This window comes from Acanthisitta chloris, unplaced genomic scaffold (genome assembly GCF_000695815.1).
Source record: "Acanthisitta chloris isolate BGI_N310 unplaced genomic scaffold, ASM69581v1 scaffold15032, whole genome shotgun sequence".
Lineage (NCBI taxonomy): Eukaryota > Metazoa > Chordata > Aves > Passeriformes > Acanthisittidae > Acanthisitta > Acanthisitta chloris.
The window spans coordinates 4,162-25,679 of record NW_008660019.1 but is presented as its reverse complement, the minus strand read 5'-3'; the positions used below and the strand labels follow the sequence as shown (position 1 = coordinate 25,679).

Genomic DNA, 21,518 nt, shown 5'->3' with positions numbered 1-21,518 from the left:
GCTTCCTATGTCCTAGCAGGGACACTGCTCCCAGCAGTGACACCACCACTGTTTGCCACATGTGCAAGTGGGGTGTGAATAAAAACTCATTCAGGGCTTGGCCACCATCATGATCCACAGGAATTGGCCTTTTCCACGGGGCCAAGTGGCAGCTGAACTGCCTCCATGTCCCTACAGTCTGTGGGAAACATGGCATTGACACTAATTTGTTCAGCACGAGCTCCCAAGCTCACTCTCCTTTTGCAGTACACTGTGAGGGATGTGAGGATTGCTTTCTTTTCACTATTTATTATTATTAAATTTTTTTTTAATCACATGGCAACTGCAGCATCCCCCCCTTGAAAAAAACCTAAAAACTGCACTGGAACTTTGGGTTCAATAGTCACAAGCAGCACTCTGGAGTATGCTGTGCAACATATTTGGCTCAAGTACACTTAGGATTGCCAGACCCAACTGGGAAGCCTCAGAAAGAACCTCAGCAGCTGAAGCACATTCTGCTGTGACTTTTTTTTTTTTTTTTCCAGAAGAAAACATTCATCTCCACGGTTTCAGCTACACAAGGCCTCTGCTGGGAACACGTAAGGCCACTGAAAATCCCAGAGGAGGACAAGAACACATGGAGGCACTTAGGTTTGCAAGTACTTCTCTCCATCACCCAACGCTACCGACTCGGAGGAGGCACTGAGAGGAGTTAAACCAGTGCTAAAGCACTTTGAGGACAGGCAATGTACCTACACAGAACACCTGGTTAGTGAGGGGAAGAAACACAGCTGAGCTTGCTCCCCCTTCCCACACCAGGACATCAGGAGGAGCAGATCAGAGTGCTCTGTGCTTTGCCATTGGCTTCAAGACACATGGAGTGAATTGTGTGCTGTGCCACTCACTAACCCCTCAGCACTGGGCTCAGCACTTCCTGCCTGAAACTCCCAGTCTGAAGGATTTTTAAAGCATCTCCTAGTCAAACCCAACGCCAAGGTTTATCCTTAAGCAGGAGGTGTGCTCCACCCAGGAATCCACGCTTCAAACAGATGATTCCAGCAAGGGATTGATGGGATTGCTAACCAAAAATAGACCTGAGAAATCATAAGTCAGCTCTGGTATCACAGTCTTCAGAATGAAGTTAGATTTGAAAAGTTTCTCCCCCACCCTCCCCCAAACCTTAAATTACTGCCACAGTCTAATCATCGCCACAATTTCACTGAAGTTTGGACTTGGAATTCTGAATTTTCTAGGATAATGTAAGTTTGTAAAAGGTCAAATTTACCACTTTACAGGTAACTTAGACATAGGTCTCCTATAAAATTACAACTTGAGTCAACTTTGAAGCTACACTGGAAGAGATTAAGCCTGAATTTCTGCAGAAATTGGCAATAATGTGTTCAGCAGCAGCTTTTAGCCACATATCAAGAAGTCTGACAGGATCTGGATTTCTCTACTCCTGCTGTAAACTTCTAGTTTAAAAAAAACAAAACCCCAACAACACACAAGAGTTACTGTCTCTTTGCACATCACTGTAACATGAGCTGCTTGAGGTTGTCGTGCAGGATGGTATCCTTGACATCACGGAAAACTAGCCTGATGTTCTCTGTGTTAATAGCAGTGGTGAAGTGGTGGTACAGAGGCTTCTGCTGCTGGTCCCGGCGTTTCGTACGAAAACAATCCACCAGGAATTTCTGCACATCTGTTAAGCAGTGAGGATCCCCTTCGAACTCTGGGAAATAGTCTTTGATGCTCACTTTCTGTACTTTCTCCTCAAGCAAGTCCGTCTTGTTCAAGAAGAGAATGATGGAGACGTTGCTGAAAACTCTGTTATTGACTATTGTCTCAAAAATGTTCAGGGACTCGGTGAGGCGATTCGTCTGCCGATCCTCCATGAGCACCTGGTCGAACTCGCTGGAGGACACGAGGAAGAGGATGGAGGTGACGCTGTCGAAGCACTCGAACCATCGTTTCCGCTCCGACCTCTGCCCACCCACATCGACCATCTTGAAAGGGACATTCTTGATCTCAAAGTCGTACTCGTGGATCCCTTTGGTCGGCCTTCGGGCCAGCAGGATGTCTTGCTGGGAGGGAAGGTAATCCTGGAAAAATAAAGGAGAGTGCCCTGATTAGGATGCTCACAGGCACAGGGATCACTGCAGTGCAGCACAAGGTTTTCCATGAATAACATGTGTGTTATTTCCATGCTCACACTGGAGGTTTTAGGACAGATCTGGAGTCCAAAGCAGGAAACACACCCTATATTAAATCATGACGTGTATCCCAAAGAATTGAAGCTTTCCCTTTGCCACGTGACAACGATCCATAAACCACCTGGGAGGTTTACCAGCCATTCCTCATGGCAGTTTCCCTCATCCTGATTACTTCATAGGATGGATCATAGTGTGTTAAGGGCTTGGAATGGACCCTAGAGATCATCCAGCCCCAACCCCTGCCCTGGGCAGGGACACCCCCGCCAGAGCAGGTTGCTCAGGGCTTTATCCAGCCTGGATGCTTCATTCAGCTTTATCCAAGCTTATCATTCATCCTCCACCCACAAAGCTGGGAACACTCTGGTTGCCAACACTACAATGAAGCAAATGGGTTCTAAAATTCCCAAACCAACAGCTAAGGTATATCCCATTCTACCTGTGCTCTCTGTTCCTCCCAGGTTCTCCTGCATACTGCACAACTGCTTCCAGAAAAAAATAGCTGCTCCCTAAGTAATTTTCAAGCAATCAATTATGCCTGAAAAGCAAAACCTAAGCAACTTTATGCGTTTGTGCCACGGATCTGTAGCTGCATCAGGTCAAAAAGTCAATCTATTAGGGGTGTGCCACACTGGAGAGCTCACACAGCCTGAGTTTTGCCCAAAAGTTACTGTGCCATGAGCAGAACAGAAGGCAGAGCAGCAGGACACAGTGGGACAGCCTGGGAGGGCACAGCTGTACCCTGAATCACAGCACCTCCAGCTCACCTTTCCTCACAATTCAAGGCAGGGCAAGAGCTTTTTCACTCTATTTTTGATTGCTACATGAACATCATCAACAGATGCTCCAGGAAGAGGAATTCCTATTAGTCAGCTTTTGACAGCATGAAATTCAAGACTCGGATTGGGAATTTCTTCATTCCTAGAATTACACTTCTGCATCTGCTCCAAGTCCTCCTGCTATCTGAACAGCATCCCCACCAGACAGCTGGCTGGGCTGCTCACTTGTTATGGAAACTCTTCCTCAGATTTTTCCAGCATTTCTCACAACTTCAGAGAGAGGCATTTAGGTTGTGGAATTTCAGTCTCCTCTCAGTGAATGATCTATGCTCTTCCTTTGACAGTGCCAGTTCCCAGGCTTGGAGCTTTTCTAAAGAGATGCAGGACCACAGTGCACAAAGTCTGATTCAAGCAGTCAGCTGGGTGGGGGAACAAGGACACAACTCCGTGGCTCATTCAATACCAGGATTACGAGTTTAAGGAATCTGGGCAAGTTCAAGCCACAAACAGAAAACTTAAACCTCAGGAAGTGAGTGCAACATTCCAAAGACTCAAGGATCACTCTGCCTTACCATGGAAGCTCCAAGTAAAACTGGAGAGAGGCAGGCTCTGTCTGAGCTCTGGGCTCCTCTGTCAGCAGCTCTGGAGCTCAGGCTCCCACCCTGCAGCTTGTGCTGCAGCACTGCTCCACAAGCAAACCCAACACCACCTCCAGCTGCAGGAGAGCTGAACTGCTGAAGCAGCACCAAGTTCTCTCCAAATTAAGTCACAGAAGTGCTGCCACCCCCTTGTCTGACTAAATCAGTGGTGATGTTATTTTCCTCTTTATTAAATTTATCTTGGGTTATTTTTACCAACATTGTAGGTAGGAAGATTCTGAAGAGAGCAATGACTGCATCAGAGGTCACTGAGCACATGTGAAGGGATTTTGAGCAAAGCTGACTGTTTGCATGTAGACAAGTGTAGTAGGTTCAACACTTCTTCCAACATTCAAACAGGAATGGATAAACTTCTATTGTCTAGGAATTTAGTCTCAAGTTCTCAGAACAAACCCAGAAAGTCTTAGCAAAGTTCAGGAGTGACTGAAATTATTCAAGTATGTAAATAAATAATTAATTAATATAACAGGCAAAGCCACATGTACCTTCAGTACTGGAACAAAATCACAAAGCAAACTCTCCTGGGAGTTGGCCTGTAATGTTTATTCAGTAAAGCTTTCAAGAACAAGGAGCTTATCCCTAGAATTCCTGACAAATTCCCTCTCCAGTATTATTACTCATTGAAAATTCCTTCCACACTTGCAACCACAAAGAAAATCCTTTCAAGTTCTACACTCACAGAAGACCCATCAGGTCTTATGGTGGACATTGGCTGCTCTGTGAGGCAAGGGCTGGTATATACTGTTGAGGCATTGGAATATTGCCCAGAGAGGTGATGGAGTCACCATCCCTGAAAGTGTTTAAGAGGCCTCTGGATCTGTGCTGGAGTTCAGGTTTCAGGGCTTACAGCAGTGGCAGGTTAACAGTTGGACACGATGACCTTACAGGTCATTTCCAGCCTTGATGGTTCCATGATTCAGCCATTATCTGGCTACAGGAAACCAAACCAAACAACTCCTAAGTCTTTTAGTTATCCTTTTGAAGGATGATGTTTTCTTCCTCATGCCCATCCTTGGGATATGCCCTTTCTCTGTGCAGATCCCATTCTCCACATCTGAAGACTTCAGCATTAGGTGAGTATTTTCCTTGGCTGGCACTGAGTATTCTTTTCCAAGCCCTTTCAATGTTTTGCCATTGTCAATCAGTGTTTTTCCTCCATGCATCCCCAAACTGATGTTGACTTGGAACATGTGCCTCCTTCCTCAACTTCACTGCAGCCTCCTAGAAGAGTTCAGCTATCAGCAGTTATCAGCAGCTCTTTTGCCTATCACAGCTCCAGTTAGGATCACAATTTAAGGCATGACAAAGATCCCACCACAGCCTGGAAAGCAGTGTCTCTCTGTGAGGTGTTTTGCACACACTCAGTCTGCACTGGCAGTTGAAATAACAGCACAGAGCTGAAGGAATCCAGCAGATCCCATGTGTCTGTGCCTGTCACATAACTCTCATTTTGCTGATCTGATTAAATCTGAACATTAAGTTCCTTTCCCTCAGTGCTGTTATCAGCTCCCTATTGCCAAGGGGCACGTGAACTGCAGATCTATTTGTTTATAAGCCATTTAGTTGCAGGTCAGCTCAGTTGTATCAGATGAGAACAGTAAAATACTCACATTAGTACAGTCTGGGGAAATAATCATTAGATAAATCTTGAATATAGATAAGAATAAACCAGAAGAGCCTATTAAATCTTTCACTTACTAACAAAACTTAGCACCTTTTTTCCTCAGGTATGCAACAAATTCTACAACAGGATCATTCTCAACACCATTTGGTATAACCTGAAACTAGAAGAGCTGTAATTCAGAGCATTCCCAAGCAGCATCAGACCTGCAGTGTGTGTGTATAAAAATATAGATACAATATATATTATGTATCAAATATTCTATATAGAAACTCCAATCAGTGACCAAACTTTACATTTTAATCAAAGAATGGACCAAAGTTTCTAAATGAAGAACTTGGAAACGAAGCTGCAAAACTCTTTACCCAATTGTGCTGGGGAACAAACCAAACCCTTCGAAACTCAGGTGGACTCAAAGACCATGAGAAACCCACAGTGGCAGAGAGTTTTGCAGTTCTCCTCCCAAGTGCAGGTCTTACAGCTCCTGCAATACAACTTCATCATTCAAGCAGTAACTAACGAGTCTATAAAATAATTATTCTACAGAAATTTCACCTTTTTTCCCCCAGAGAAAACAGGTTTCATTCTTCACTGCATAGACACCACTGACCTGTGACTGGTTTCACTCAGTGCTCCTGACTGGATGTGTAAACTCAAACCCAGACATTTCTGGGCATAATTTAGTGTTAAAGTGCTACTTTCACAGTCTTATGACTGGACAAGCACTTGTTATTTGGTTTTTTTGTTCAATCTCTATAGAAGTCTTGTTTCCAAAAAGTCTCTTTGCACTGCCCTGTGTTTTTGACATGTCAGTGATGAACTGCTGAGATAACCAAAGTTAACTAAAGTTATTTGAGGAGACACTGATTGCATTTCATCTATTTAAAACCCAGAGATCACAAAGACAACTTAAAACTCAAGACTGTAAAGAAAAATTGAAAAAAACTTACTTGCTCTCCAAGTTTATCCAAGTTGTCCAAGAAATACTTTACAGATTCCCCCTAAAAACAAATCAAATGGTTATTTAAATAAGTGTCATACTTGAGCCCAATAGTTTACATTCTCAAGTCCAGATAATTTACCAAAAAATCTACATTTAAGTGTTGTAAGCCATTCTTAAAAGCAGCTAACCTAAGAACACAACTGATGATTTATTCTTAGGCCAGTTAATATTTAAGCTTAAAAGCATAGAAGACACATTTATAATAGTTCCATTCTTTCCAAGTTTAGACTTGATAAATAAATCCTAGTGTTATCCACAGGGAGCATCAATGAAGCAGCCACACCTTCCGTATGAAAAGAAACATTCAGCTGCTCTCAGGCTTTGCAGAGTCTGCACACAAAGGCATTTGGGTACAGGGATTAATCACTGGAGAGAGTTAATTTACAACTGCAGTGCCACACAATCCATTCCCACAGGTACTTCCCCGGAGCACGGGGAGTGATGAGCAGAACAGAGGATGAAAAACCACAACAGACAAAGTTTCCCATCACACGCCAAGTTCACACAATCACAAATGTTCAGAGTGGGAAGGGACCCACGAGGATCATCGAGTCCAACTCCTGCTCTGCACAGAACATCCCTGAGAATCCCACCCTGGGCCTGAGAGTGTTGGAGCTCTGTCAGCCTTAGGGCTGTGCCCACTGCCCTGGGAGCTGTTCAGTGCCCAAACACCTCTGGGGGAAGAACCTTTTCCTAATATCCAACCTAAACCGTCCCTGACACAACTTCAGGCCACTCCCTTGGATCCTGTCACTGGTTGCCAGAGAGAAGAGATCAGTGCTGCCCTTGCACTGTCCCTTGGGAGGAAGTTGTGTACAGCAGTGAGGTCTCTCTCAGTCTCCTCCAGGCTGAACAGACCAAGTGTCTCAGCCACTCCTCATAAGGTCCCTCAAGGCCCTTCACCATCTTCATTGCCTCCTTTGGATGCTCCTTACCTAAGCAGGAGCACAACTCCTCACTGGGAGCAGCAAGCAGAGCTCCATGCACTGGTATCACACCTACTCCACAGGTAATCCAGGTTATCCTCCGGATTCAAGACATCCCTGACCTGGCAAATAGTAACTGCAGTTTATAATCCTTCCAGTAATGCGGAACTGAAGGTTTTTTTATGGTAAGGCTGAACTACATCCAACCCTCAGAACTCTATTTGGGTACTGGGATTAAGGAAGAACTCTGACAAGGAGGCTGCTGTGCCCAAGTTCTCTTGCAATAGGTAATGAAAGTACTGGTGGAATTCCCTGCAGAGGAAAGCAGCACCTTTTTTAGGGCTCAGTACCCTCATGGAAGCAGAGACAGATTTCCTTTGGAAAGCTCTTGATTACCAGCTGCAACTTACATCACAGCAATGCAGAAAAGAAACACCTGTGTGTTCACTCTGCACATGAAGAGTAAGAATTCTGACTGAATTTTCTTGATGAGAAATTCAAGAAGCATCTGAAGCTGAGATGACTACACCTACTCCAGACAAGTGAATTAGGACAGGAGTTACACCCTGATAATGACTTCCTCTCACTTCAATCTGAACTCTGCAAACTTATCTAGGAAGAATATCAAACCTCACTATCAAACTGTGTCATGTGAGCAGCAGTGAAACAGAGCCAAGGGAAAGAACAGGCCAAAAAGGGTTCTGGCAGACACATAAACAAGGTACTTCTCTAAGTTTTCCAGGTACTTAAATAAGTTACATAACACGAGGAGATACCACACCTTCAAGTGTGCAATTTGAACATCAACTGTTAATTAGGCAAGACTGGGGCTCTGGTTGGAACATGCCTTGTGCTCGACACACCTGCAGGGAAAGACTCCAACCTTATTTTACCTTGTTTGGCTTAGCTGTCCCTGTTCTCTCCAGGGTGACACTGCAGCAGCAGCACTAACCAGTTTAAAGCCTGGCAAAAGCAGCAGGAGCTGCTTGCAATCACAGCAGCACTGCACACCTACATCTTTTCCAGCATCTATTCTCGCCTCAGTTCTGTAAGGGAAGTCACAGGGAAGAGCACTCCTGTTTCACAGAAAACAAACAATCCATCAAGCTTCCCAAGCAGGAGTAACAGGATCAGTATTTAGGCCTTCCAAGTACTAAACCCACTGTCTGCAGCTGAATATTAAGGCAAAATAAAGTGAAAGGTCAGGCTTAATTTCTTTTTTAGGTCCCGGGAGGAGCTGGCAACATTCCCTCCCCCACAGGGCTACAGACAATCAGCAGATTTCAAACTCATTACATGGAGGTATTTATTCTACAATGCCTGAGCCTCAGAGGCTGTGAGTATTTGTGTGTGTGTATATGCAAATACGTGTTTTAATCCTAGCCAGCTCTTTTTTACACTACTTACAGCAATACTACTCCCTGAAGAAACATAACTCCACAGCACTGGAATGTCTAAGTTACTCCCTCTCCTTTAAGTCCCAGGGCTCACTGTACTGCCATGGATGGAGCAGTTGGAGCAGACAAGCCAGCCACAGCCTGGAAAGGTCACCACATGGATGGAGCAGTTGGAGCAGACAAGTAAGCCACAGCCTGGAAAGGTCACCTAACACCCTCGGAAGCAGCTTCCCAACAGAGGGGATTTCCTGAAATCACAGATGCAGAATACATGGGCCTGCAGGGACAGCAATGCTCCAGACATGGCTCAGCTCTGTATCTGAGGATAAAAGTTAATCAATGGTTTTTACAAATCTGCACAGCATGGAGAACCCAGACCAGCTTCAAACCTGTCACCTGCTCTCCCATCCTGCTCCAGCCCCACCTCCATCCCATCCAGGGCCTTCACTAGTGGGAATTTTCTACCTGACCTGGACATCTTCCTATTGTCAGGCTAAGCTCTGCTAACTACAGAGACTCCAGAACAGCAACTACCTCACCAAACAGATCCTTAGCACAATGTCCTATCGGAGAGATTTTTAGAACCAGAGTTTTGACCCATTTAAACAAGCTTCAAAAAGGCACAAAGCAGCCAGGCAAGACTTCTAATCCCTCTCCGAAGAGTGAACTGATGTATTTTATGCAATAATGAAGAGAAACCCGTGAAGAACTCAGCACACAACAACCAAGGACAGTCTTAAGATCACTAATTTTTAAAAATCAGTAAGAAAACGATCTATTCACATTCCTGTACAACAGCAGCTCCAAAGGCAGATCTGTGTTAGGCTTTTTCTTAGTAGATATAGAACTACATCTCAGTAAATCCGTGACAAGGATCACATGTAAATGTCTTTATTCAACAGTTGTCCCGTTTAAAACTTCCCTTCAGGCAAACTGTAAACTCTCTGGTTTACCCAAGATGACTAGAAATAAAAGAAACTGGGTTTCCCCCTGTGCCCCAGGAACTCCAGTGTGGCTCACCACGTCCAGCCCTGCCACGTGGCTGTTCAGCACTCACTCTGCAGCTGTCAGGCCACAGAGGAGCCACACCAAGGACAAAATCCACCCAGAGCTGAGAAACTGGAGGAGCTGCCCCCACTAACAAACTGCACTTCCCCATTACATCCCTTTTGTCTTCACACCCATGTCGTGTGAGCGCACAGGGTGGGAATTAAAAGGTCTAGCTAGAAATATACAGTGATGTCCTCAGCATAGGAAGGACATGGACCTGTTGGACTGAGTGCAGAGGAGACCACCAAGATGATCAGAGGGATGAAGCACCACTCCTGTAAGGAAAGGCTGAGAGAAATAGGATTGTTCAGTCTGGAGAAGAGAAAGCCTCAGGGTGACCTAATTGTGGCCTTGCAGACCCTGAAGGAATCTTACAAGAAAGACGGAGAGAGACTATTTCCAAGGGCCTAGAGAGACAGGACAAGGGGCAAGAGCAGGTTTGGATTGGATATTGGGCAGGAATTCTTCCCTGTGAGGTGCTGAGGCACTGGCACAGGTTGCCCAGAGAAGCTGTGGCTCCTCCATCCCTGGGAGTGTTCCAGGCCAGGTTGGACAGGGTTTGGAGCACCATGGGTTGGTGGAAGGTGTCCCTGCCCATGGCAGGGGATGAAACTGGATGAGTTTTAAGGTCCCTTCCAACACAAACCATTCCATGATTCTGTGCTGATATTCTTAAACTAGTCACAGGTGAAGTTTGGGGGTTTTAAATGCAGGTGAACCCTTTGAACCCACTTTTACAGCTGAGCAGTTCTGAAATGCAATCTCTGAAGTGTGGCTGCAGGTCAGTAAGGAGCTGTGCACTGCAGGAACTGACCATCCCATGGAACCTGACTCACCCACTGCCCACTTCCTTCTCCTGCACATAAAGCACAGCCCAAAGACACCGATACAAGTGACAAAATCAAACTCAGGCCTGAGCACCTCTCATATGAACATTGCTGCACTGCAGTAAAGCAACTTCCTGAACACACCCACTGCAACAGAATGAACAGCCTCCACACCAGTGCCAGAGACCTTCCAGTGTTAGGTGAGTGAGTTTTTTCTGGTTCAAACACCACTAAATCACCCCAGGGTATCAGATTTTAAGCAGTCCCTCTGCTTGCTTGTAGCAGATGCCCTTTTTTGTTCAGCTGGAGCACACATCTCAGCTGCAGCCCTTCAGCCCCTGATTCAGAAATGCATGTAAACCACAGGAAGTTGACTGTTAAATAACTTTATTCATAACTGTCAACTATTCCATTTTCAGAAAGGTTTGAGTCAAACCAGCCTGTGTGTCTCCTGGAGCCTTGTGATCCTCTCTGAGCAAAGCCAAGTCAGTTCAGATCATTAATGCACAGTGATTTACAAGAAACACAACTGAAACGTGTTCCTACCAAGGTCCTTGATGGTACCACAAGGCTGGATTTGTTTTAACTACCTTGCTCAAGCTGCACAATGAAACCTCTCCAGTTTTGTAACTCACTCTCTCCACAAAGACAGGGTTACAGCTCAGTTGGTCATTTACCTGTCAGCCAACACCTGCTGGTGTTGTCTTCTGCAGCAAACCAGAGCAGAGATCTTTCATAAACAAAACAAGGCACAGAGAGATCACTGTCAAGTTAGTGCCTAAAGCAAAGCAACCACAAAAGTATTTTCTGGGGAGGAAAAAACCAACCCCAAGACTACATGAAATACACACCAGATGAAGACATCTTTTAAACCCAGGAAGTGGCATTAATTTATTTGGTTTCCATGAAAACAATGTCAGCAATCTAAATATGATCTGTTGAAACCTTAACATAGCCAAGTGGCTTTTTAGCTCTTCTAGGGGAACACAGACATCACATATTTTTCTAGGAGCCATCACTTAAAAAAAGAAGAGAGAAAAAAACATCAAATAAAGATTTAGGCATCACAAGGTTTAAAGAAAGAAACCTGATTTATCAAACATCTACATCTGGCTGCAAGTTGAGTGGAACATACTGAACTGACAAGGTTGATTAAGTATCTGAAATAATCAGATATTTAAAGAAAACAGGAGCTATAATTTGGTAACTCCAGATTAGAATTAAAAGAGCAATCAAACATTTTCTCTTTCTGACTTTTCTATTTGATGTAATCAAAAAAACACAAACAAAACAACAGCAAAAATGAAAAGAAGCTTTTTTACAAGGCTGGTGTAGAATAAGAACAGGTAACTACAATGTTTTTTGGCTGGTGTTTACATGTCTGAACTGAGACACAAACTAAACCATCCCTAACGTGGGAAAAGCAGCTTGAAGGAAGATGATGGAGCAATAACCAGAGCCAGAAAATTCTGCACCTTACAGCACCCTGGAAATCCTTACAGCACACAGTTTGTTATGTACAGGTTTTTTTCTGTTAGAGGCTTAACCCAGAAAAATCCATATCTGAGGACTCTGGCAAAGGCTCCAGAGAAAAGAATCCCTAACAACCTTTCTGTTCTTGCCACCCCAGGCCGATTCCAAAGGAGGCTGACTGTGAATCCACAGTGCTGGCACTGAAGTTTCACCAGATGTCTGCTGAGATGTCAGTAATGAACACTGAGATAATGAATGGAGAGATGTTTCCATCAAATCAATGCACATTTCCAGTGGGAGAGAGAGTAGAGAGCACAACCTCCACCCCCTCCACCCAAACAGGGGATGTCCATCATTACACAGAAGAGGGAGATGATCCAGATGGTGTATTTATGCCATGAATGCATATCCTAATTATATTAATGAGCTCAAATCCACAATTGTCTTGATTGTTAGAGCAGTAAAAGCTGAATCAAGTCTTACATCAAGACACTGAACTGGTTTGGATTCTTTTAGTAGCCTCAGACTCAGAGGTAAAGAAAATGATCTTGGCTCCTTCAGAGCTTTCAGGTTTCTACAAGTTAATTTCCCTCACCAGTTACTCCTCCCAGTGCTTTCCACTGGGGATTCCTCTTTCCAACATTCCTCCTCCTCCACATTCAAACCTGTACCTTGTTTACTCATGTATACTTTCCCTATTTTATGGGAACTTGCTTGGAATCTCCTAAGGTGAGAGGAAACAATTTATTTCCAAATTGCCGCTCCAAGCTCCAACACTTGATGTAACTGTCTCTCCCAGCAGCACATGAGCAGTTTCAGGAGTTCACAACAAGCCTATGCAATAACTGATTTTTAATAAGTCTGCAGAAGGTATTTAGGGAAAAGTGTTGAGGTAAGCAACAGTTTATTTATTTACCAAACTGCTAATCTGGGTCAAACTATTTGAGTGTGCACTAACACAGAACACATTTCCTGGCAAGAAGTTACGTTTCCTTTCTGTGAGTGTTAATTATGGCCAAAGTGATGTTAAACCCAGCACCCACCATGCAAAGCAGTCCCAATTAATGCCCACATGAGCACGACTGTGGCCATGTGCAGAGCAGCCAACTGCTCCGTGTGAAACTCATCCCAAACTCCCCCAAAAGGAAGGGTTAAGTGCTGGAAAATGGCACTGCTGCCTGTGGAAGCATGAATGGCCCAGGCTTCAAAGGGCTGAAGCACAGAGTGTGTGCCAAGACCAGATATCTCAGATCTCTCTGCTTCTTTCTCTCTACCTGAATAGTCATTTAAACCTGATCTGCCCATTCCAAAGATAAAATTTAGCACACTGGGATTAATTGTGGATTCTTTTCAAGGCTGGAGAGCTCAGACAGGCTCCGTGTGCTTGCACAGGAGCACAAAATAATGCTGCTCTCCACCAACACACGTCACAAATGCGTCACAGCTCATCCCACCCCAGAGAGCACAAACCTATTTCCCCTTCTCAGCACTCCCTGTGCGTGGCTTGAGCGACGTTTGACTCTTGTCACAGCCATCAGAACTGGGTCACGTGGGGTAGAAGTGAAACCTGTTTGTGTCTGGTCACACAAACTCAGTATCTGTCCTTAAAACAGGCAAATTCAAGCCCTGACTCACAGGAGCAGAGCAGGATTTGTACCAGATCACACTGGGAACAGGGTCCTCAACCCCAAAAGCACCAAGGGAGGAGTCACCCTGAGTTTATTTCATGACTGACAGTTTCATCTTGCATAATGGTATTAACAAAGAAAGGTGAAGGGGTTTAAGAAGGGGTTTAACCCAATAATATCCCTTTAATCTATTATCCCCTATTTACTGCGTAATCCAATTAATCCATAATTCTCAAAATGTGGATGGCAAATGGAAGGAGACAGAACATGCTAACCTGGGCACTCCCACTGCCCACAGCCCCTGCAGGCTGCTGGGACCTGGCAGCATCTGTCCTGCCCTCAGTCACAGAGGAGGGCACCAAGCCACACCAGCCTGGAATGAAATACTCCAAACAAGGCTCATCAGCTGCTGCTCCTCCCTGCACCCAGTTCAGCACTGCTCTCCCTTCCAAGTGCCTTTATTCACTCACACAACTCACACTTGGATTCCCTCCCACCAGGAGAGCATTTCCAGTTTGATACAGAATTCACCGTCCCAACTGAACTAATTAAAACATGATCAGGCACTAAAAGGAACTTAATCTGCACACAAGGATACCACAAACTGTTCCAGTTTTCAGTTGCTCTCCTAAGAGGGAAGAAATCCAGTTTCATTTTTCTTAGGTAAGTATCAATCCCCACTCCTGAAGGAATTTAATTGCCAGATTCTAAACGAGACTTGCTTTAAAATATGCAAATTCACTACAGCTTTTAGCTGTGAAACAGCATTCCATTAAAGCCTACAAAACTACAATTTCCTCCAAGCAAGGCACTCTGTTATCATACTTCTAATTCTGAAGAGCTGCTTGGAAACCAGGATGTGCATATTGCAGAAACAGCTGAGAAATGTAAGAAATTGCTGACAATTAAAATCCCTCGGGATACACAGCATTTATCCTGGCATCAGATTTGATATTGGGAAGGAATTCTTACCTATGAGAGTGGTGAGGCACTGGCACGGGTTGCCCAGAGAAGTTGGTTCCCCAGGTTGGATGGGACTTGGAGCAACCTGGGCAGGTGGAAGGTGTCCCAGCCCATGTCAGGAGGTGGGATGGGATGAGCTTTAAGGTCCTTTCCAACCCAAACCATTCCATGATTCTATGATTTTCCTTAGGATGATTAATGCTTCCAAATAGGAAGCAAACTCAGGTTTGCTGCAGCCCCTTTTGGAGATCAGAGCCAGGTTAAGGAACACAACAACAGGCACATGGGACACACCACAGCACCAGAGCATCTAACCAAGAACCTGAACAGAAATGAATCCATGAACAAATCAGGATATTCAGTCCACAAGGTGTGGTGATCTATCTTTCTTCTGACTCTGCCCCCCAAGTATTTACAATCCAAACTGCTCTTCCAGCAAGTTTACTACAGGAAAGACACTGCTACTTTGCAAAAGATTGAAAACTTCATTGATGAAACAAATCTTCCCAGTCACAGAAGACATAGACTGAGAAGTCCTAGGAAAACATGCACTGACCAAGGCGAAACAGCCACCTCCCAGTTACTATTTACACTCTGGGAAGCATCTATATAAACCTCAGAAGTTTTGCACACAAAACAGACTGGAACCAGACTGTAAACATTTGCTCTCCTCTCAGAGCACTGACCCACTGGCTCCATGACTTCATGTGTCTGCAACTCCAACTGCATTTAATCTAACTCTGGAGCAGTGGTGAGTCTGCAAATCTGCCATCCATCATTCAGAGCTTTACTTGCTTCCAAGCTGGACAAGACCGGCAAGGGCTCCCAAAAACATGACAAATATTTGGCATGTGGAAGCGTATCAGCACTAAAACTGGCCATGCTGAACTCTCAAGATGCTTGAAAAGTCCATTATTGCATAAACTCTGCACTAAATCACAACATTTCAAAAGCAGAACCTTAACTGGATCCCAATGAATGCACTGAAGTTTCCCCACGATTCACTTAAAAGTACATTTGGTTCCTATTTCAGCCTCAGGAGAAATCCAGATGAGCAAATGCTTTTTAGTTCCTTCCTCTGCCTCAATTAGCAGAATCCATTTCAATTAAGTTCTGGTATTTCTGTTTGCCAGGGATGTACTAACACAGCAGCTCTTGTTACAAGCTATCTGACAAGATCCAGTGATAATTTTCTGGGCCTTGGGAAAGATCTACCTGTCCCATTAGTTCAATGCTGGCGATTTAAAAATGACTAAAAGTTGTGTCTACAGAGCTCAGAGCAACAGTAAAGTGCACAAGAATCTCTGAACAACAGCAACATCCAAGAGGCTGCAAACACTTCATGTCACTTCTAGAATTTCATGCTATAAATTAATTAAAACTAGGAAAAAAAATAGAAGTTAATTACCAGAACAATTATGTAACTGTTTGTAAGTGAAAACAGTTGAAGGTCCCAATACCACCCGCGTGTGTAATTTTAGTGATCACCCTGCACTGAGGTTTTTCACCCACGATTCTGTGTAGGCATTTTGAAATAGGGAAGGTGTCAGTGCACTGTGTTCCACGCCTGGAAACTCTGCATCCTCTTCACTTGGTCACCAGTGGGTGACCAAACACCATCACGTGTCCAGACAAGCACCCTCAGGAAGGCTGCAGAGATCCCATGGGTTTGTTTCAAATCATTTCTCCAACCTCACTGAACGAGGGAAAAGACACAACCTCATGTGTGATACAGAGTCCTGTACCCACCATCCATAACAAGAATTTGGGGTCTTTGCAGCTCCTTGGTTAAGTCACTGCAGAGGAAGATGATATTCCATTTATTTGAACAGAGGAGACTCTTAAGTACTGGAAAACATTTAAGGCAGGAATGACAATGACAGAGAAGTGTGCTACAAGGCACAGTGAACTGAGAGCTGCACAGGGAAGCTCATTCCTAGTACAGGCCAAAAACTTCCTTCTCTGCAATAGCTGAAGTTGTCAGTTAACGTGACAATAAAGAATTCAGGGTGTTTTCTATATTTAAAACTCCTCAACTTTTCCAGCTGTACTATCTGATGTTTCTTGTTAACACAGACATGCAAGTGGAGAAGACACTGGAAGTAATTTAGGACTTTGTTTGGTAGATGATGTGGCCTTAAACATTTTCTTTATCACCATTTAAATTCGACCCATCAGGCCACTCTGGGGTAGAGTGTGAGGGTTAGTCTCTGGGATTATTCAGAGATATCTGTTTGGATTAACTACATTTATAGTTTGAGGCTGGTGAGCTAACTAATAATGTGTTTTATGAATTATGAAGCACTAGGACAGCTACTCTGTTACTTTTCTCCTGTATTCATGTCAGCCACACTTGGGTTTTCTCACATTTTCTTTAGCAACTTCCTCGGCTGCCACAAGCTGCAGTTTCCCACCCCTTTGCTAGTTCTATGTAAGAGACACAGCAAGAACCAGAGTATATAAGTAACATTTACCATTCAGTGAAGTTTAGGTCAATAAAGAGCCAAAACAGACACCAATACAACCCACGTGCAATATGTGCTCCATGCCTAGCCAGCCTCAAAGTCTTGTAGCAGTAAACTCAAGTTAGGGAACAGCAGCACAAATCAACACTGCCCCTGGCACTGCACCTTAATCCTGAAGTATCCCACATTTACATATGAAAAAGATCACTCCATATTCTTTGCCTCAGGTGCAAAATATAGAGGTGGAAGATCACAGCTGCATTCACACCACAGGTTTTGCCAGCACGGAGAGTTGCTGACAGCTATGAATCCTGGGACTGTGCAGGGTTTGTGTTCAGGAATTCATTCCTGAATGGACAGGGAATGGTGTAGCCATTGCTAGGTTTGAATTCCAGAGTCTGCAATGAGACAGCTCTACAGGTACCAACATGCAGCACCTTGCAGGGCAGTAGCCAGCACGGAAATGAGCCTGGAATGAATGTTTGTACCGAGTCTCACGTTACACTGTGCACAGCAGAAGCTCCTCCAAGACATTTGCACTGATTTAAAACAATCTCCTGAGAAGAGGTTCACACACTCGGTCGTGAATATTCGTATTTAGAAAGGCACTTACATTTTATATGTTTTTAATGAAGGCTCAGTTACAGAAATCCCGTTTTTTTGCAAGAAGTAGGTCACCTTTGAGTCTTCTGCAACAAAATGTTTAGGAAACTAAGGCACATGACTCTCAACACGACACAGCTTGTTGGAGGCAGAGTATGTATGAGCACACATCCCTGTGCTTGCACACTGCATGTTAAAAGCAGTGGTTTCCCATAAACACATCAGAGTCATGGAATGGTTTGGGCTGGAAGGGACCTTAAAGATTACCTTGTTCCTACCACCTTCCACCAGACCAGGCTGGTCAGTATCTGGATTGAGTCTGAGTAAAGAATTCCATCCTCACAGGTTGCACTGAAACCAGGCAGAAAAGTTAAGCTTTTATGTAGCACACAGGATTCCAAAAGGTTTCTAGCATTCCTGGTTGGAAGACAACTCATCATGCTTCACATGTGTGCTGGGATAATTGTGAGCTCCTACTGGAGGGCCTCTCAATCCAGAGCCACATTTAAAAATAATAGTAACAGAAAATAAAAACATAAACAAGAGAAATAATGACATTCCCAAAAAATATGGCAAACATGTTCTTCAGTAAACCCAGAGCAGCAGTGCAAGACCAGTCCACTCTTCAACACTTCAGTGTATGCTGCCAACATGGAGAGTCAGCAGGTAGGAAAGGAAGAACAGTGGAAAGGGAAGGAGACAGTCCCAGGAACATCCTTTCAAGGCACAGCAACTCGGAGGCTGAAGCAGAAATCCTAATTCCAGTTTGGAAAATGATAAAAAAATGGCACTTTGTGTGAAATTAGTATAAAAGTTCACCTGAAGATCACTCAGCTCAACTGCAATATTACAGTCAAATCCCACTGGCACACACTGAAGGGGTTTTGGCCACATAAGGACAGTCAAGACTCTAGGGTTGGACTCCAGAGTTAATCCCTATATGGAGCCTTACTAATACCAACTCCAAGCCAACATTATCTTGTCATTGGGGCAGAAAAACCAGCAAATCCTCGAGGATTTGAATGATTCATTTTTAAGTATAAATTTGCAAAGCACTTTTCTTTCCACAGTCACAGCAATGATCTTTGACAAATCCTTTGCACATAAAGACCAAAGATGGCAAGTAGCTCTTTCCAAGGGCTTTAAGGAGTCCTGGACACATCCACACTGTGATCTGATGCTTGGCAGAGCTACTGATTGGGGCAAGAGGGGAAAACAGTCCACATTTCAACACATACAAAGCAGCAGCTTTTTGGGTTTACACACACATGAATTTAAGCAATATTCAGTGTAATTACAACACTGGATTTAAATAAAGTAACTGAATTATATGATTAAGTGCTCCAATATTCAGTAGATGTGTTTACAGATGGGTGAGTGGATCTCACATCGGTAGTGAAGAGACTTCTATCAGACTGAGAAACCTTTTCCTGACAGTTTGAGCATTCACCCATGTCCTGATAGAAGCACCACCTGCACACTTCAAGCAGAAAGAGAGTGGGACAACTGGACACCAAAGAGGAGACCCAAGGGGAAAGCCACATCTGCCTCCCAACTTAGGGGAGGCTGCGGAGGATAAATACTGGGAGGACCATCAACACATCACAGGGTGCACAGGCTGCTGAAAGGTTTCTGAAAGTCAGTGTCACAAACATGGAGTAAACACTGTAAGGAATGACAGGCAAGACACTCCTTTTCCAGGCTCTACACTGGTAACTTCAAGACACTGCACAGTGTCCTCACAGCTGTTTCATAGGATGAGCATTCACATTCCAGAGGGGAAGACCTCAACATCTGGCTTCAAACAACTGCCCTCCTCAGGATCCTAGTCTATAATAAAGCACATTTCAAGGATGTGTTGCCTATGCACCTGAATATTAAGCTTAGCTAATACTTAGTAACCATCTGAGAACTATTTCAGCAGAGCTAATTTAATGCTCTTGTGTGTACAACAGCCCGACCAATATGCAGAGACAGGACCCAGAAAAGAATAAGCAGAACAGAAAATTCAATACAATCTCTCAGTAAACTGAACAACATTCACCAAAAACACCAGTCTGCAACAGAGTAATGCTACCGGGAAGGAGCAGCACAGCGACAGAGTAACTTCAGGCAGAACACGCCTTTTCCTGTCTTCTGTAATCTGATTTAGCACTTGCAGACGTGTCACAGAAGTTGTGCTCCAGGGGTAAGTGCCTGTCCCACCACCCTTACTGCACCATCCATGTCTGCAGTGCTATGCAAAATATGGACAAAATAAAGTGTCCTCCTTGCAGCTTCGTGGCATCAAAATCCCCAACAACATTCAGTGTAACTTGCAAGTAGGGCAAAAATTATCTATGTGGAGATCAACAACGGCTGGGAGTAAACATCCAAACCCACCCGAAACTTATCTTTAACAAGAACAAACCTTGAACACATTCAAAGCTTATGCTGCATCTGAGCAACTCGGCTCTCATCCCACTCTTCCATTCTTGGAGAATGAGAAGGCTCCTGGAGACCACTTCAAAATGCTTCTCTTAACTCTCACAGCAAATTCAAGAGGTGAGTGATGTGAGAGACAGTGTACAAGGCTGATTTTACTCACTAGTGCTTTCCTCAGTGTTAGGAGACACTCAGCTGCCACTGCCTCAGAGCAAACCTCCACAAGAGCAGCAAACCTTTACAGCCACACACTGAACAGCAAACAAGTGTAAATGCAAAGGAAGTGCCCAGTGAAATGGGTTTGCATGCTGTAGAAATAACTTAATGGCATGTTTGTCTAAGCCACTTCAGGAAATTTTTACCAGAAATCAAGCAGCAATGAGAAATGAGAAATGTTAATGAGATGTCAGAGATTCTGACGAATTCTGCAGCTCATCCGTGTCAGCCACCCGAGGAGAGGCTGCAGGAGAAACAAGCTCACTGGCACCCAGTGACAGCAGCTGAGGGAATGGCCTGAAGTTGTATCAGGGAAGGTTTAGGTTGGCTATCAGAAAAAGGCTCTTCCCCCAGAGCTGTTTGGGCACTGAACAGCTCCCCAGGGCAGTGAGGCTCAAGGAGAGTTTGGCCAATGCTCTCAGGCACAGGGTGAATTGTTGGGGTGTCCTGTGCAGGGCCACGAGTTGGACTAGATGATCCTCGTGGGTCCCTCCCAACTCTGAATATTCTGTGATCCTGTGAAAGCCTGAGGATGAGCAGAATCTCAAGTGTAAGTCACAGGAACTGCTTAAGCTACAGAGCCAACACAGCCTGTAGTTAACTGTGTCAGTGGAACTATCACCTGAATTACTTTGGTTTGTAATAAAATCTAAGGGATTACAACATTTAACACCTGGGAAGGACTGAAGTGGCACATACTGCACTAAGCTGTAATTAGCTCTTTCCAGTTTTAAAGCACTACACAGGCATGACCTAATGAATTTTCATAAAGGCTGTTGCCAGTGGCCAGAAGGCTCCTATTTTTATACCAAGGGAAATAAATCATATTGGTTATCCCATGACCACTCGAGCTAACAAAATGAGGAAGGACACTCCAGTGAACTAGGCATGGAAATGCTGATTTCTAATTCCATTAAAATACAACCAACTTCTGTTTTTTCCCCTCTCATGCTGCTATAAAAAGACCACATTGTTCCTTTAGGCGCCCAGCATCATCCCTGGCATTGTCAGTGAAAGATGGGGGAGAAAAATGGAAAAAGCAAAAACAGCTCAATGATCTCTCACAAATACACACTGATATTGAAGTTTTAATCATGTACCTGCAGAAACTTCAATCTTAAACCCTCTTCCCCTCTACTTCCTATCTGCCCAAGCTACAAATGGCCTCTACCCCACAAGCTCTTGCTTCCTTTCCTCCAGAATTTCTACGTAAGCGTTGGTACATTTCACTCCTTACCCATCCCTGCTCCATTCTTCATCTGCTCACCCCCAGCTCTGACCCAAAGTGTCCTGTT

At 44.2% G+C, this 21,518-nt stretch overlaps 1 protein-coding gene across 1 annotated transcript in view; it reads right to left on the bottom strand.

Moving 5' to 3' along the window:
• Nucleotides 1-1,293: 1,293 nt before the first annotated feature.
• Nucleotides 1,294-21,518, bottom strand: part of GNA13 (guanine nucleotide binding protein (G protein), alpha 13) — a gene marked incomplete at its 5' end in the record, with an annotated part of 23,045 nt that continues 2,820 nt past the window's right edge. The window contains 2 exons of the mRNA XM_009069654.1: nt 1,294-2,081; nt 6,199-6,249. Of these exons, the coding sequence (XP_009067902.1) occupies nt 1,509-2,081; nt 6,199-6,249 (624 nt within the window). The remainder of the gene's footprint in view (nt 2,082-6,198; nt 6,250-21,518) is intronic.